The sequence below is a fragment of the Ursus maritimus genome, unplaced genomic scaffold (assembly GCF_017311325.1).
Source record: "Ursus maritimus isolate PB19 unplaced genomic scaffold, ASM1731132v1 scaffold_4, whole genome shotgun sequence".
In the NCBI taxonomy this organism is placed as follows: Eukaryota; Metazoa; Chordata; class Mammalia; order Carnivora; family Ursidae; genus Ursus; species Ursus maritimus.
The window spans coordinates 5,328,965-5,346,809 of NW_024426552.1; the positions used below are offsets into that span (position 1 = coordinate 5,328,965).

At 40.6% G+C, this 17,845-nt stretch overlaps 1 protein-coding gene across 1 annotated transcript in view; it reads left to right on the forward strand.

Annotated features, from left to right (window-relative positions):
• The window catches only part of DSCAM (DS cell adhesion molecule), a 619,423-nt gene that overhangs the window by 295,714 nt on the left and 305,864 nt on the right, over positions 1-17,845 (forward strand). Inside the window, exons 4-6 of the mRNA XM_040621659.1 lie at positions 5-151; positions 8,764-9,042; positions 12,506-12,781. Of these exons, the coding sequence (XP_040477593.1) occupies positions 5-151; positions 8,764-9,042; positions 12,506-12,781 (702 nt within the window). The remainder of the gene's footprint in view (positions 1-4; positions 152-8,763; positions 9,043-12,505; positions 12,782-17,845) is intronic.

Here is a 17,845-nt window from a genome sequence, read left to right on the forward strand (position 1 = left end):
GCAGGATCCAGATTTCTCATCACATCCACGGGAGCCTTGTATATTAAAGATGTACAGAATGAAGATGGATTGTATAACTACCGCTGTATCACGCGGCACAGATACACTGGGGAGACCAGGCAGAGTAACAGCGCTAGACTTTTTGTATCAGGTAAAAACCCCTCGAGACTGTGGTTACCATTTCTGTTATTCCTTCGTTAGTGTCCTGAGGGAAGTCAACCAAACTGCAGAATTCATGAGTCAAATAAAGAATTCTTTATTTCCCCCCCAATATTTCAGCAACCAAAGGTTTTTAAAAAAAAAAAAAATCTTAATACTATACACCACACGTATAGATATTCCAAGGGAAGTCATTTCAGGTTATGTAAAATTCCATATTCCTATGACCCAGTATGGCTTCCGTTTTGAGGAGACCGCCTCCTTGCCCTGCATATTTGTGTCCTGTCCACCAGCACCGTGAGGCTTCTTGTGACACATAGCTCCAAGCGAGAAGAGCAGGGGCACAGGGACCATGCCTGTTGTTCCCCATATTATGTCTAACAATATCGGGGAAATCACCCACATCTAAAGTTAAAGGGATAGTCACTCCCTCCGACCTCCTTCCAGGATTATTCTCAAGTGAAGAAACCTGAAGGCCGTTGACTCCGCTCTGCTGGAAATATGTCAGTTCTGTGCCTTTCTTTATAGCATTTGGACTTGAGAAAATATCCACCTTTTGCATAATCTTCACCACCGGCTTGTTACCGGCCCATCTGTCAAACAAGCAAGCAGTCAGCTCTCACGGCGAGGCGCTAGATCTTCACGGAGCCAATTAGAATGTGAGATGTCCATCTCAGTCCTAGAAATCTAGTGCAAAATATTTGACCTTTGCCCTTGCAGCTTTAGAAGGTAAAACCGCTTCGTGACCTGAATATCTTTATCTTATTTGTAGTGATGCTTTGTGAGGGAGAAGGGATGGAAGGCTGTTGACCGTTGGTGTAATTAAAAACATTGCTGCCCAAACACCCACTTACTGTGCTTTTTTGCTGTATCTGGGTTCCTTTCCACATTCACATCCTTAAAATAGCCAGAGCCCACCCCTGTTTCCAGGGGCTTCGCAAACACAAGTCAGATTCAAGTGATTTCTTCTCTGCACACAAAAATAATTTTTCTTTACCTCTTCTTCTTCATGCCAATCGTTACTTTATCCCTTGTTTTTTAGCTCTGTGTTGTTGCTTCTGTTAAGGGCAGGAGCAATCAGTGCTGTAAAATTATATTCCATTAAAAAAAAAAAAAAGACTGGAGAAAACAAATGAGAAAGTGAATGGCATCTGTGATCTTTGTCCATGGTGGTTTTAATGACAGCACAGTGTTCGACTTGCTCAGGATATCCTAGAAAAGGTTTTGTGTGCATTGGGAACACCATAACAGTAGTGGGACAAGGAAGGGGAAGGATTGGGGGGTAGATCTGGGTACAAGACTAAATTGAATTTTAGCAAAAGAAGTAATAAACATTTCTCCATCCCAAAAAGTGAATTAGATGATGTTATTCTGAGAGCCCGTCTTTTTTTTTTTTTTTTAAGATTTTATTTATTTATTTGTCAGAGAGAAAGAGAAGAGAGAGAGATCACAAGCAGGGGGAACAGCAGACAGAGGGAGAAGCAGCCTTCCCACCAAGAATGTGGTGACTTGATCCCAGGTGACTAATGTGGGACTTGATCCCAGGACCCTGAGATCATGGCCTGAGCCAAAGGCAGACACTTAACCAAACGAGCCACCCAGGCATCCCTGAGAGCCCATCTTTCTTGAAAAAGAAACCTGAATATAAAATCTGAAAAGAAGGAGAAAACCGGGGGTGGGGGGGGGACCCTGAAATGTGGACTTCTCTCTATTATAAATTATTAAGTACTGATTTTCAAATTTAACCCTTAGGGTTGGAGAGGCAAATTTACTTTTCTTAATTCCAAGTTTTTGTTGTTGCTGTTGTTGTTTTTATAGAATCCTTTACTGATGTTTTCAGCATTGACAGCAGGACCCATGAGTACTTGGTCACTGTGGAAATGAGTCACCCAGTGGGCATTTGTGGTGGGAAGTGAGGGGCCCCAGGGCACAGTCTCATGAAGGAACGTCTCACACTAAGACACTGAGTGTTTGGGGGTAGAGGTGTAGCGGTAGGGTCAACAGGGTCAAGTGTCATGGAAAGACTCTTGAGAAAGTCTCTGTATGTAGCACATAGCTATGAGACCTTTTTGTCACAGAAATGTTAATAACGTAGTTGAGGTAGGAAATTGTTAATGCTAGAAAATGAGACCATCAAAACTGAGTGAAGGTGACTATTCGAGAAAGCTAACCTCTGACAGAAAAAGAAGAATTAATTTTACTTTACATTTAAATGTATTTAAAAATGCACACATGGGGTTTGGGTCCTGTGGGGGCATTAGTGACAAGGTTTTTAATGCTCTTAAACTCCTCCTGAAACGAAAACAGACCTTATATAATGACAAAAGAAAAAGCACATGGGCAAGGCCTTCCAGGAGCACTTGGTGGAACTGGAACGTGGGTCAGTGTGGACAGAGAGCTGCCGCGGTGGGGGCGTGCAGGAATGGCCGCCATGTCACAGGAGCAGCGGGCGGTAAAGAGGAGCAACGCGCTGGGACTCCACATGGTCACAGAACTGCAAAATAGTTAACAGATTCTCCTCTCCAAAGCAGAGGATCAACCCTTGAGTGGACCCTGGGGAAATGTGTCCAGGATTATTCACCACCTTGGATAGACCTACCTGAGTTCAGAGTGGAAGATGGATGCAAATGGCCATGAGAGCAGTCAGTGATGACCACATCGCTCCTCAAAGATCTCACAAGTGTCCAGCACATACTCCTTTCAGAAGGACAGAGAGTCACCTGGACAGAACCGCTGGCTTTAGGAGCCAAGTTGAGCCAGAGTGACTCAGCATTACTAAGCGTGATGGAGGAGACTCAGGAGGCATGGGAGGCCCTGGAGGAATTCCATCCTATAAAATACTATAACGTAGAATGGGGCAGGGAGCGGGGTTAATTATGTCTATGATACTTTTATTTGGAACCAAGATTTTCAGTGTAAGAGAAAAGATAAAAATACAAAATTCCTTGAAATGCCTGATAGAAACTATCAGTACACACTTGCTATATTCTTATGAATGTGTCCCCAAGGACTTTACATTGAAAAGGCCCAGAAGCAATGGGTAACTGACAGCAGCAAGCAGCTCTAATACTAGATCCTAGTGTCCTTTAAGCACTCCCCCTAAAAGGGACCATGGCTCCTTGGAAGAATGGTGGATTATAGTGTCTGGGACAGGAAATGTATAAATGGGCCTGAAACATTAACGGGGTCTTGTCAAAATGATAGAGGGGACAACTTCTGAAGGGGCTCTCATTGGCTGAGAGTCTGATGAGTTGAATTTCGAAATAATGATTGCATTTGATGGATAACCATGAAACATTTGAAAAACTTTTGAGTTTGTTATGAATACATACACGTACATATAGATAGGTATATACTTCTATCCGTATATACTTTGATACACACACACAAATCTATTTAATAACAACCAAAGCAATAGTAAGAATCTCACTGGTCAACATAGAGGAAACTAGGGCACCAACTCTTGATTTTTGGATACTTGGTAGATTAAAGAGAACCACAATTCTCTTTATCTTTCCTGTGACTATTGTATTTCAAAATAACCAAATAATCCCAGTTTAGGAAGGAAAGTTCTTATTTGCAGAATAATTACGTCTACTGCGTGTGAACGAGCTATGACAATTAGAAAATCATTTCAACCCTTAATGAAATAACTCATTCAGACAAACTTTATCACCTGAAGTTGCTGATCAATTCAGCATCACCGAGTGTGGGAAAGCTTCGTGTCGTACGCGTGCGGAGAGAAAGGAAAGAGGTTGAATTTGATCTCATCAGCTCATGAGAACTAAATTCCAGTTTATGAGAAACATGGCCAGAGAAGCATGTTCAGTGACACCATCAAGAAAGAAATTCACACTGAGGGTTTCCTACAAAACAACTCACCTGGCTTCTTCAACAAGTCAAAGACATGAGAGAGGAAAGAAGGAGCGGCCTGCTTTGGACTAAAAGAGAATCGAGAGACATTAACTGTTAACCGTAGAACAAGGGTGATTTAATTAGCATCACTGTAAATAATAATAATAGTAATAATGACATGGTTTCAGCTCATCAGGGGAAAGTGACTCTGGAATAGGTACTAAATGGTACCAAGAGGGTATTATGACTCTTGTATGTTACTGACATTGTGGTTTTATAAGAAAACTTTTATTTTTATTCGAGAAACATACTAATGGTGTAGTGATAAGATGACATAGGTTCTATGATTTGACTCAATATGATAGCACCAAAGGCAAAGACTATAAAGAAATAGATGATAGAAAAATTTTTGATACCTCTTGTGTCTGGGTGATGAATATATGAGATGCATTATGTTATTTTTTCTACTCTTGTGTGAGTTTGCAAGTTTTTGTGATAAAAACTTATCTTTAGGGGCCCCTGGGTGGCTCAGTTGGTTAAGCATCCACCTTTGGCTCGGGCCATGATCGCAGAGTCCTGGGATCGGGTCCCATTTGGGCTCCCTGCTCAGTGGGGGTCTGCTCCTCTCTCTCTCTCTCTGCCCCTCCCCCCAGCTCATGCTCTTTCTCTCAAATAAATAAATAAAATCTTTAAAAAAACATATTTTTAAATGTAGATAAGCAGATTGAAGACGAGGAGATGAAAATTAAATATAGTGCTGTTTGGTTGTACTAATTTTATATGTGACCAAGTGTCCCCGGGGAGCTGTCTCAAGCATTGCTTAAATTGCGTACTTAAAACAGAAAAGAAATGTGCCACTCCTTTTTTGTAAAGTAGTTTTATTGAGGTGTAATTTACCATCCATAAACTTCACCCATGCTAAGTACCCAAGTCAGTGATTTTCGTAAACATAGAGAGTGGTGCAACCATCAGTGTCATCCAATTTTAGAACATTTCCACCCCCAGAAAACTCCTTGTGGCCCATTTGAAGTCAGTTCCAATTCCCATCTCCAGCCTCGGGCAACCACTAGTTTACTGTCTGTCTCTGCAGATGAGTGCTTTCTGGATATTTCCCATAAGTCGTATCTCACATGTGGCTTTGTATCAGGCTTCTTGCGTTTAGCTTCATCTTTTGTGGTTCATCCACGTTGTGAGATGTATCAGTAGCTCACTCGTTTCGGTTGAATAGTATTCCGTTCTATGTATATACACACATCTCATTTAGCCCTTCACTAACTGATGGACATTTGGGTTGTTTCCGCTTATTGGCTATTATGAAAAAGCCCGCCGGGAACCTCTGTGGACAGGTCTTTGAGTGAACACGGTTTCATTTGTCTGGGACAGGTACCTAGGAGTGGGACATCGGGGCGCTGTGGTAAAGTGAAGTGAAGCATTTTGAGAAACTGCCAATCTGCCTTCCAAAGTGGCTGTCCCGTTTTACTTTCTTATCAACAGTGTATGGGGGCCAGTTTCTTCCCCCACTTCCTCATGAGTGTCTGTTCTTGTTGGTGTTTTTTTTTTTTTTTAAAGATTTTATTTATTTATTCGACAGAGATAGAGACAGCCAGCGAGAGAGGGAACACAAGCAGGGGGAATGGGAGAGGAAGAAGCAGGCTCATAGCAGAGGAGCCTGATGTGGGGCTCGATCCCATAACGCCGGGATCACGCCCTAAGCCAAAGGCAGATGCTTAACCGTTGTGCCACCCAGGCGCCCCTTGTTGGTGTTTTTTATTATAACCCTCCTAGGGAGTGTGCAGTAGTATCTCATTGTAGTTTTAATTTGCATTTCCTTAGTGGCTAATGCCACGGGGCATCTTTCCATGTGCTTATTAGGCATTTGGATATCTTCTTTGGTGATATATCTATTCAGATCTTTTGTCTATTTTTTTTAAAGATTTTATTTATTTACTTGACAGAGAGAGAGAGGGAACACAAGCAGGGGGAGTGGGAGAGAGACCAGTAGGCTTCCCGCTGAGCAGGGAGCCGGACGCGGCACTCGATCCCAGGACCCTGGGATCATGACCTGAGCCGAAGGCAGATGCTTAACGACTGAGCCACCCAGGCAGCCCCAGATCTTTTGTTTATGTTTTTAAAAGGCTATTTATTTTTTTGTCAGAGAGAGAGAGAGAGCACAGGCAGGGGGAGCAGCAGGAGCAGAGGGAGAAGCAGGCTCCCCACTGAGCAGGGAGCCTGATGCAGGACTCGAACCCAGGACCCTGAGATCATGACCTGAGCCGAAGGCAGACGCTTAACTGACTAAACCGCCCAGGCATCCTGTCTTTTGTCTGTTTTTTGATGTTTTTTTTTTTTCCTTACCATACAGATGTCAGGGTTCTTTATATGTTTTAGAGAGAAGTCCTTTATCAGAAATATTATTTACAAATATATTCTCCCAGTAGGTTCCTCCTTATTTTTTCCTTAATGGTATCTTAGAAAGTGTAAAATGTTTTCATTGTCATTAAGTGTAATATATTGATTTTTTGCCACTTCTGTTTTTGGTGTCGTGTCTTAGAACTCTGCCAGACCCAAGGTCATAAAGATTTTTTCCAGCCTTTTCATCTACAAGTTTTAGAGTTGTAACTCATACATTTAGATCTACAGCCCATTTTAAGTTAACGTTTTGTAGGTGGTGTGAGGTAAGGGTTCTAAATTCTTCTTTTTGATATGGATATCCCATTGTCCCAGTCCTTCTTTTTAAAAAAGTCAGAATTACGCAGCACTATCTTAAGCATATTTGAGAAATTTCTATCAATAATTAGTTGCAGAACAAAAATCTTAAGTGTAATTATTGGGTGTTGCTTTTTTTGTGACTAGCATTAGAAGTGAGCACCTTTTGTTTCCTGAGTTGTGGGCTTGCTCAAAAAAAAAAAAAAAAAAAAAAAAAATTAACCGCCCCACCAAAGGAGTGACACCTTCTCTGTGTCACTTTCTCCAGCACCAGTGCTTTCCCACTCCAAGCAGAACAGCAGATTTGGTAACCATGTAGTCCGTAAGACAGTCACTTGCTCTTCAACACCTTCCAAAGTCTGCCTAAATTCCTTCAGGGGGGGATTGAAGCAATAAGGCCTCTGCTGGCAAGGGCTCTGCACCTGCTGTTGTGGGCTTCATACATCTCTAATTCCTCCGGAGCCCCGCACCCAGACATGTGAGCGAGCATAATTAGGGGCTACGGAATTCTTCAGTTATAACGCGTGATGGAACTGCAGAGGAGTCCTGGAAAGGAGATTATTAGGTTCCCTCATCATATCCCATGAGAACATTCACATCGTCCTCATAAAGCACCAGGGAGGTGAGAAGAGCAGTGGTATGTCCTGGATTTTTATCTCCGATGGTCACAAAAGAAAACCCCAGCAGAACCAGTTTAGGCTCAGTGTATTTGCCACTTTCGCTCAGGTCTCCTGACTGCCCCCGGTGACTGACTGTGGAATCACAGCACTTTAAGAGGCCATTCCAGAGGGTTCTTTGAGAGGATGGAGGATATCCAGTCCTTTGCTTTTGGGTTTACTGTAGGCAGATCACAACAGCCATGGTGCTTTTCTAACCAAGGCAAAGATAATAAGAGGTCAGGAGCCAGGAGCCCATATCTGTTCTGTATATCCGTGTGGAGACCAGTGTGATCGCTCATGTGTGTGGTCTAATGTACGTTCTGAACAGGAAGCGTAGAAGAGAGGGCAAGGAAAGGTCACTGACTGTTATGTTGGGTATCCAAAAGGGAACCTCTCTTTTTGCATTCTTCCTTATATTCCCTGAGAACATTAATTCCTCAAAGCAAGCTTGATCATTGAGCTGAATGGTTTCCACTGACCCAGTTTTTGAGAGCATTTGGTCCTTTTCTTCATCAGTCTTGAGAACACAAGATCAGCCAAACGTCATTTGAGAGCACAGGCGAATATATACTGTCGCATTGTAAGAACAGGGCTGTGTCATAAATGATTACCACTTCGTTTTTGCCACACCTTGGTCATCTTCATTCCTTCATCTGTCCTCAGCGATTGTGAAGGACATCCACGAGGACCACCTCTAAGTCCCCCCACCTCCCGACACATCCACCTTCACTCGTTCTATTGTGTTAGGCTTTTCTGTTTCTTTGTCACACCTGCTACAAGCCACACCATCTTTATGTGTTCGCATGCTTGCACATTGCCTGCCGGCCCCACTCGTGCAGTCGGATGTAAGCTCCATGAGGGTCTCATCTTTTCCTGTCTCATTCGTCAACATGTCTCCAATTCCTGACTGTATGCTGGCCCTGGACATGAGGCTCAAACAATATTGTGAAATGAATAAATAAAACACTTTCGAATTCAATAACTCTAAAACTCTTTTTGTGTGTGTGAAATAAATTTTACTAATGTCAAACAACTATCTCTGCTATTGTTGTTCTTTTGAACAGGGAAGTCTGACGTCCTCTGGTCACAAGACAATCCAGTTCTTGGCCTGGGCCAGCAACGCCTGTAGAGGCATGCTGATTGTGGAATTCTTAGTTATTTAGTGGGAAATGAAAAGCAGAAACTTTTCTGCTTCAACCTTTGGAAAATTCTGAGCAGATAAATTTCTATTAATAGAGTTTTTCTTTCTGTTTTTTAATAAAACCTTCAAGATCTATTGTTAGTAGTTAGCATGATATATAGAATTCTACACATGAGGTCCTATGATTCTAAATGACCACTTCAACTCATTCACCACGTCTAAAAGTTTTTCTTTCTTCTTCAGACCCAGCGAACTCAGCCCCATCCATACTGGATGGGTTTGATCATCGCAAAGCCATGGCAGGGCAACGTGTGGAGTTGCCTTGCAAAGCGCTTGGGCATCCTGAGCCAGATTATCGCTGGCTGAAGGACAACATGCCCCTGGAACTTTCTGGAAGGTTCCAGAAGACCGTGACGGGGCTGCTCATTGAGAACACTCGTCCTTCAGACTCAGGCAGCTATGTGTGTGAAGTTTCCAACAGATACGGCACTGCTAAGGTGATAGGCCGCCTGTACGTGAAACGTAAGTTGGACGGTAGCTTGGAATGGTGATGTTGACCGCCACTGATGGGGCTCTTGTTACAAGATGACTTCTGGGCTCTTGCTATAGCTTTCCACTAATCCTCACAACAGTCCTGCTGAGACCAGTATTACCACATTTTGCAGATGAGGAAATGAATGCTCAGATAGATTGCTCAAGTTTACACAGCTGGAGAGTTTGGGACTGAGGATTCAAATTCAGGTTAGGCCACAGGATATGTATCTGAGGTCACATTACCTAGCTGTTGAATTAATAATGGCCACCCTGTCTGAACATTGACAGAGGAAGAGGGGCGGGTTTGTGAAGTCAGCACAAGTGACCATAGTCAGATCACAGTAGGTGTCCTTGGACAGCTTTCAGAGGCTACTTGACGTTCCTGAATGGGGCAATTATCAGCAGAAATATAGGGCCCTAAATGATCAAAGTATTAGACTTGGTCTCATTATTACATATCATTTAGTTCAAATATGGTGGATATGTTTCATCTCCAATTGATTTGTAGTGACTGTCTTGAGGAATGTGTCGAGAAGGATGCTGAGGCCAGCCTCAGGGGAAGGAGGGTGTGACTCCGGTGGGGAGCACTTTAATCTAGTCAGACACCCTCAGTTTTACTCATGTAGAAACCAAATCAGAGTGAGTTACCCAAGAGCACATGGCCACAATTGACTGGCAGAGCTTTGGTCAAAGTAGGTGGCCCTTAGATGCAAATGGAATGTTCTTTTCATTGTATATAATATTATTGTATATTACATAAAATAGGATGTGTATTTTTTTAAGTTGATGAACTAATTGACTAAACAAGCTTAATCACAAGGGTCAACCTTGAAAGAGGAGTCATTCTCTTATCCTCGCTATTTCCCAACCCCATGCCTGTTTATGGAACTGTCTTTTCAATGTCACCCTGAGTGTGGACAGTTATAGCCCAACAGAATTTGTTGGAGTAGACATTCCAGGGACTGCCTGGAACCAGCTGCCCAGGGCGGGTCCCGTGAAAATCACACAAACAGGAGTAGGCTGGTAGTAGGGGGAAATGGAAGATCAGGTCTGCGCAGTTCTATTTCTGTAGCTGAAGAAACTTCTAGATGCAATGGCACAGCACTGTACAGCAAGTAAGAAGTATCCCCGCAAGGTCAAAATCGCCTCTGTTAAAATACCTGTATGGCTCCCCATTTCCTGCTGAATAAGTTTGTATTTCAGGATAGTATCAAAATCATCCAAGTAAGCTTGTCTGGTCCTATTGCCCATAGTTTTGCTTCAAAGAAAAGCTATTCCTATTAAATCTAACTTCTTCCTACTCTCGGTACAAACCCATCCTATCCCAATCATAGGTCATGTTGCTCCCTCCACATGGAAGACAGTTTTCAAATACTTGAAGGTCTCAAACTTCCCATCTTTCGAAGCCCAGTGCAGTGCCCTCCCCAGAGACATCCCCCTCCCCACGCATCTCATGCTCATCTCTTAGGGTTTAATTTATTGCTTTCTCTGTAAAGGCATTTATCACTGTCTACATTTTAAAAGTTATTTGTGGAAATGTCTTAATTCTGAATGTGCCTGTTTTCACTACTGTCTTCCTTTGCCACATTGAGACAAGTCCTCAAATGCCTCTCAAATGTTTCCCACCTCTCTCTGACTTCGTTTTTGTCTTTTCTCTCTAGACAGAAAGCATTCTCTTGGGTTCCAAATCCAAAACTCTGTTCTCTTCCATCTCTTCCCTCCTTGGTGCTCTCGTTGTTCATATGGCTCCAGATCCCTCCCCTCTGAGAACAAGTCTGGATCCGCGTGCTTAGCCTCGGCTTCCTTCTTGAGTGTTAGATGAGTCTGTCACCCAATTTTAGATCCGATATTTTGCTGGCACCTCAAAACAACAGTATCACAAACCAAACTCCCAACCATCTCTTCCTTGTTGATGGCTCTTCTTATTCAAATGTCTTACCCCCTAGAGTCCCCAAAAGCAGGTTTTAAATCTCGGATTCTCCTTAAGCCTTTCCTTTCTTCGTCCAAGTCCTTCCAAGTCCTTGAGATTTCAACTCAGTGATGTTTCTCAGCCATGCTCCTCAACCCCATCCTGTCCTAGACTGAGTCTTCATTGTACCTCAGCTTGGCATTTGCAATTCCCCCTTACTGACCAAGGACCCCACTCTAATTTGTCCAACACAATATGATCAGTCAGTTCCCCTAAAAATGTGTTTGACCGTATACTCACTTGCTAAAAATTCTTGCATGTTTCCTTCAGTCCCCTCTGATTTAATTCCAAAATCTCAAGACCTTTTGCAGACTTGTTCCAGGTTGCCTTTGGCATTTTTCTCCCATAAGTTTGCTACAGAGATGGTGTGTTGCATCTGTCCTGAGCAGACGCAGTCTTCCGGCTACACAACTGTTCTGCATGCCCTAAATCACAAAATGCCCCTTCATTCCAGCTGGGCTCAGGTCTGTCCATCCTTGATATCTAAGGACTTTCTGGATCCCCTTCCATATGTTAGATGTCTCTGATAGACCCTATCTATCACTGCTTGGCTTATATCAACTCTCATATTTGTCTCATCCACCAAAAGACGGAACTCCTTGGAAGCAGAGACTCCTTGGTGTGGTAACACGAGATGTCAGGAATACTTGGGGTAAAAAGAAAATGGTTTTTGCCATTTACCTGTTGAGCGGATTTGGTGAAGTTAATTAAGTTCCCTGAACAACCACTTCCTCTTCTGTAAAATGGATAGGATAAGACAAAGCATGCAGGACGGTGGGGAGACTGACTTAAATAACGTATAGGAGACATTTAGTGATTGTTTGGCCCATGGCGGTTACACAGCAAATGTCATTCATCTTGGACTTGTCTGTAAGTTTAACCCCGCTTTTGGCTTATAGTAGATGCTCAGTAAATGAACTCGCTATATCAGATTGGGTTTGTTGAATCAAAAGGGGGAACATCAAATAGGAGAGTTCCATCCCCGTCCAAACCAGTTAGCCTCAATTTAAAGAAAAACCCTGTGGCCACAAATTCTAATATCCACCTGTTTTCTTGCAGCTGTTGTGACAGGCCCTGGTTAAACCACACGGGGAGGGGGATGAGCGAGTGTATGAGTGTGTGAGAATGTCCCAGAGAAACCCATCTGTGCTGCTACCTTGGGACAAGGCAACAGGATTTAAGTATTCAAATAGCTCTGTCCTTGCTGGTAACCAGAACATGGCATTTCTTACCGTCAGTGGGTTAATCCTCACACTTACCCCCTGAGAAAGCAATTGGACCAATGCAGTCTATTTGCTACATGGAGAAGGAAGGACAAACAGTGAAGAGGGTGCTTGCAAACAGGAGAACTGTGTAGAGCGTGCTTACGGTGATGCGTGAGCCTTGTCAGCCTTGTCAAAAGCTCAGCATGTCGTTGAAATGATGTCTACCTATGTGATGTTTTTTTTACCTTCTTTTTCTTTCTCTTACTGAAATTTCCAGAGCCACTGAAAGCTACCATCAGCCCCAGGAAAGTTAAAAGCAGCGTGGGTAGCCAGGTTTCCTTGTCCTGCAGCGTGACAGGCAGTGAGGACCAGGAACTGTCCTGGTACCGAAACGGTGAAATCCTCAACCCTGGAAAAAATGTGAGGATCACAGGGATCAACCACGAAAACCTTATAATGGATCACATGGTCAAAAGTGACGGGGGCGCGTACCAGTGCTTTGTGCGCAAGGATAAGCTGTCCGCTCAAGACTTTGTGCAGGTGGTCCTTGAAGGTCAGTGGGCCTCGTTACAGGGTTCGGCCGCACCAGAACCCAAACCCAGAGCACTCAGAGAGAAGAACATTGGAGCAATGCTGATAACTCCCAGGGCTAAGATTTCTCTCTGTCTGACTAGCTCCTAACTCTGCCCTAATTCTTCGGGAGAGATCGGGCTAATGAAAGAGCCTGTACTGGTAAAGTTGTAAGTGGTAGATGTAACAAAAGTGACTTCACGTTAAGTTAAGTAACGGGAATGGCGCCCATTCGTGTGTTTAGTTACTTGTCAAGGTACAGACCGCAGAAACTTACAACTTCGAGTTTGGTTGACAGTTCGTTACCGCAGACTGGAGTTGCCCAGTGATGCTTTGTTTGAAGGGCCATTTTAGGTGCTTTGGGGGGTTCGGCAGCATCTCTCGTCTCTGCCACTAGATGCTAATAGCACCCCCTCTCTGAGTTGTGACAACCCAAAATATCTCCAGACATTGCCAAAAGGCCTGGGGGGTGGAAGGGTGAGGGGAGTAGCCTCCAGCTGAGAAATACAATTTGACAGACAAAATGTAGGGCAAAATTTCAACAGAGTCCTTGGTGGAAAGGAAAAAGCAGCATCTGGCATGTTTGGTTGTCCCTGGTTGGGTCCAGATAGTCACAAATTTAGGTGAATGGGATTTGTGAGGAATGACCTCGGGTTGTCATAATATGTCCTGGATATGTTGTTTTCTTTTCTGAATGGCCTGCTTACATCTGCAGGCTGTCAATCAGCCAGGGAATGAAAGCCTATCAAGGTAACATTCAAGTGAGACATATGTTTATCACCAGATAATTGAACTGGCTTCTACCTGTATCTGTGTGCATCTTTTTGGAAATTATGGCTTTACATATAATTAAAATTCATTTGGTATAAATTGATTAAAATCATTACATGACTTTCTTATAGCTTAAAGAGAGAAAAATATTTATATATGAAAATAAGTGTAAATACGTCTTGATGCTCTTTGAGGATATTTCTATTATTTTTTTTAATAGAAAATGTTTAGGAAGAAGCAGGCTTAGCAATGAGACTCTTATTTTGATTCAAGCATTTCCTTGCAGACAGTTTCTTAAAGCAGAGGTGAAATTAGCTGAAGGCATGGAACCCATATTAAATGTCTGACCCTGAGATCCACATAATAATTAAGTGCAGAAAGTAATCAATTTGTACAGAGCCGGTTTGCTGCTGCTGATGCACTGTAGTCCTTATACATCACTATTTTTAGATTCTTTGTAGAAGAGGGAGAGAATACCTGTCTAGGTCTAGTTACCTTGGCAACTATCTCGTGTGACTAAGAAAACCTAAAGAGCATATTGATAATCCATAATGATGTCGAAAGATTTCAGGTTATCAGAGAGTGACAGCAAGAAAGATTTCAAAGACACTCAGGTCTCGCTGGGAAAATGATGTCTGCTTTCATCTCCAAAAAAGGCTGTCACTTGAATAAAAAAAAGGGGACAGAGGAGCATACTGAGCAGACTCACAGATTTATTTGTTGCATGTCAGTTTCCATTCAGGACAAGAAGCTTCACTCTATTTTTTCTCTTCTGAGAGATGACAGTGCTAATGTGGCAAAAGAGAGCGGAAGGGTAATTATAAGCACATATCTAGAATTTGCCTTAAAATGGTGTCTAACTAGTATCCTTGGATAGAGCTTCCTATTATTCCCATTGAAATAGTTTTAGATTAATGTAAATTATAAGAACTCACAATACTGTGAGCTAAGAATGGCCATTGATATAATGCAGAATCTGGGAGTATTTTCTATGAGGCCAAAGAAACTGGAATGGAAGTCTAAAGAAAATGAAATCTAATAATTATAGGTTCAAGACCAAACCACGGTAACTGGAAAATGGAATAATAGAAAAGAATAAGAACAGGTCCTATTTTAGGAAATGATAGAGTAGCATGTATCAGGCAACACTGCAAGCAGATAAAAATTATGAACTTGAGAAAAAACGAAATGTGGGAGAGGAATCCAAAAGCAGGGAAGGATTGGACCCATGAAAGAAGAGGAAAGGGTTAGGTGTTATCTGCCTTGATACCACTTTTCCCTTGAGGACATTCCCCAGTCTTTGTGAGATAGGGGGGGAAATTAGAATGCTAGAAGAAAAGCAGAAAACTATAGTCTTATGGGACTGACATATAGAAGGACAGAAGTCTATACTGTTGAAATACCTGCAATTGAGGGAGGTGAGTTGAAATTCCAGGAAGAAGGATGGTCCTGAATCCCTAACAATGGGGAGTCCTAAAATCTAAAAATGAACTTCCTTGGAAAATTTAGTTGACACCTGAACTGGAAAATGTGGAGGAGAATCCAATAAAAATAAAAAAAAAAGATAAAAATAAAAACAACTAGGCATATCAAAAAAAAAAAAAAAAAGGATACTGTTAACAGAGGTTAAAAGACAAAGAAGGCAGTAGAAATAGACCTCGAGAGAACCCAGATGAATTAGCAAAGGCTTAAAAGCTTTTATTTAAAATATATTCAATACCTTAAAAGAAAATAAAGGCATAATGAATAGATATCTGGGAAAGACCAGAAGAGAAAATGAAAACTATAAAAAGGAACCAGTAGAAATATAAAAATTCAGTATATTGGCTTTAACAGGAGATTGGAGAAGGATGAAAGGATCAGTGAACCTAAAGATAAAATAAATTATCCCACTTGAAGCACAGAGAGAAAGAAGACTACAAAGGAAATGACCAAAGCCTCAATGACTTGGGACAGTCATCAGATGGCCTGATCCACTTATAATTAGAGGCCCAGAAAAATAGAAGTCTGACACTGGGGAAGAAAAGAATATTTGAAGAACTAACAGCTACAGTTTTCCCAGTTTTGGTATAAGAAATAAAGTTACAGAGCCAAGAAACAGTAAACCCCAAGAAGAATAAATGTAAAGAAAATCACATGCGGGCACATTAGAGCCACATTGCTGAAAACCAAAGATAAATTAAAAATCTTGTAATTCTGAGGGAGGAGAAATATTAAGTAAATGGAGATATCAATACAAATGATGGATGGTTTCTCATGAGATATTTTGAAGGACAGAAGACAATGGAGCAACATCTTTAAAATGTTGAAAAGGATAAAAAGAAAAAAAATCCCTGCCCACGTAGGCTCTTATATCTAGCAAAAAAAAAAAAGTCTTTAAAAATCAGCAATAGTGAAGATATTTTCAGTAAACAAAAGATGAAAGAATGTGATGCCAGAAGAAGACATGAAGTCATCGAAGGTGAAGGGAAATGACCTAAAATGGCAATTCAGATCTCTAGTCATAAAGGCCGTGAGGCAAGGCAGGAAATATGTTGGGAAACATTTAGAAAAATTGTGTTTTTTCTCTTGTAATGCCTTTAAACAATAATTGACAAATTATAAAATTATAACATTGTATTATAGAGTTTAGATGTAACTAGATGTAAGAACACAAAGGAGAATATAAATTAAATTATTTGAAATTATTTGTACTGGGGGCTTTTACATTTCACATGAAGCAGCATAATTTTCACTTTTAGTACATGAGATTCAAATTATATAGATGATGCACACATACATATTAGTATGGATATACATATAAATATTTATATGTGTATATTTACATAAATATGAATATGGATATGTTGATCTATCCACCTGTGTCGGTATCTACTTAGTTGGAGTTTTTTTCCATAAATGAAAAATTGACAAAATATTAAAAACAGAACTTATCTATGTATGTGTAAGGCATCATATTAATAGAATATAGGAGAAAAACCAATTGATGACTTTAGTATATCCAGAAAAACACCATTTGACAAAATTCAACATCCATTCAGGATAAAAAATTCTCAGCAAACTAGGAATATAAAGAACTTCCTTGACTCGGTATATGACATTAATGAATAATATCTAAAGTGAAAATCATTCTTAATGGTTGAACACTAAATATTTTTCATTTAACATTGGGACCAAGGCAAGGATGTTCACAACCACCACTTCTATTCAACACTGTACCAGAAGTCATAGGCAGCCATGAATAAGAAATAAAATACATAAAGTTTAGGAAGGAAAAATCTCGGCTGTCTTTAATCACATTGTTGTTTACATTGAAAATCCCAAGAAATCTATAAAATAATTCCTAGATGCATAAGTGGGTTTAGAAACTTATAGGATACAAAAACATACAAAATTTGTTTTGTTTTTATATAGTAGGAACCAACAATTGGAAAATAATATTTTGAAATTCCATTTACATTAGCATGAAACAAAGACACTTAAATATAAATTTAACAACAGATGTGAAAGATTTCAACATGTAAAACTGTACAACTATACATTGCTAATATAAAATTGTGATGACCAAAAAAACTGGAAAGTATACCACATTCAAGGACTGAAAAACTAAATATTCTTAAGGTAACAATTCTCTGTAATATGATCAACAATAATCTCAATCAAAATCCCAACAGCTTTTATAGATTGATTTTTAAATTTATGTAGAAAAGTGGAAGTCCTATAGTCTAAGTTGATTTTATTTATTTATTTATTTATTTATTTATTTATTTATTTATTTATTTTTATTATGCTATGTTAGTCACTATACAGTACATCATTAGCTGTTGATGTAGTGTTCCATGATTTGTTGTTTGCGTATAACACCTAGTGTTCCATGAAATATGTGCCCTCCTTAATACATGTTTTTAAAAAACATGTATGGGAAAGTAAAGGACTGAGAGTTGTGCAAACAGTCTTAAAAACAAAGAATAAAGTTGGGGGACTCATATACTAGCTACATTAAATGAAATAGATACATAGCTCAATAGAACATACTAGAAGGTCTAGAAATGCGCCCACACACATATATGATAAATTGATTTGTAAGAGAGTCCACAATATTCTAAAGCTAAAGGAAAGTCTTTCTGACAAACAATACTGAAACTACTCAATGAATATAATACAAAAAATGAATATAAATTCCTACCTCACACCTTATACCTTACACAGATTTTATTTGCTCTAAATTATAGACTAGTATATAAAATCCAAAACTATAAGTCTCTAAAAGGAAGCA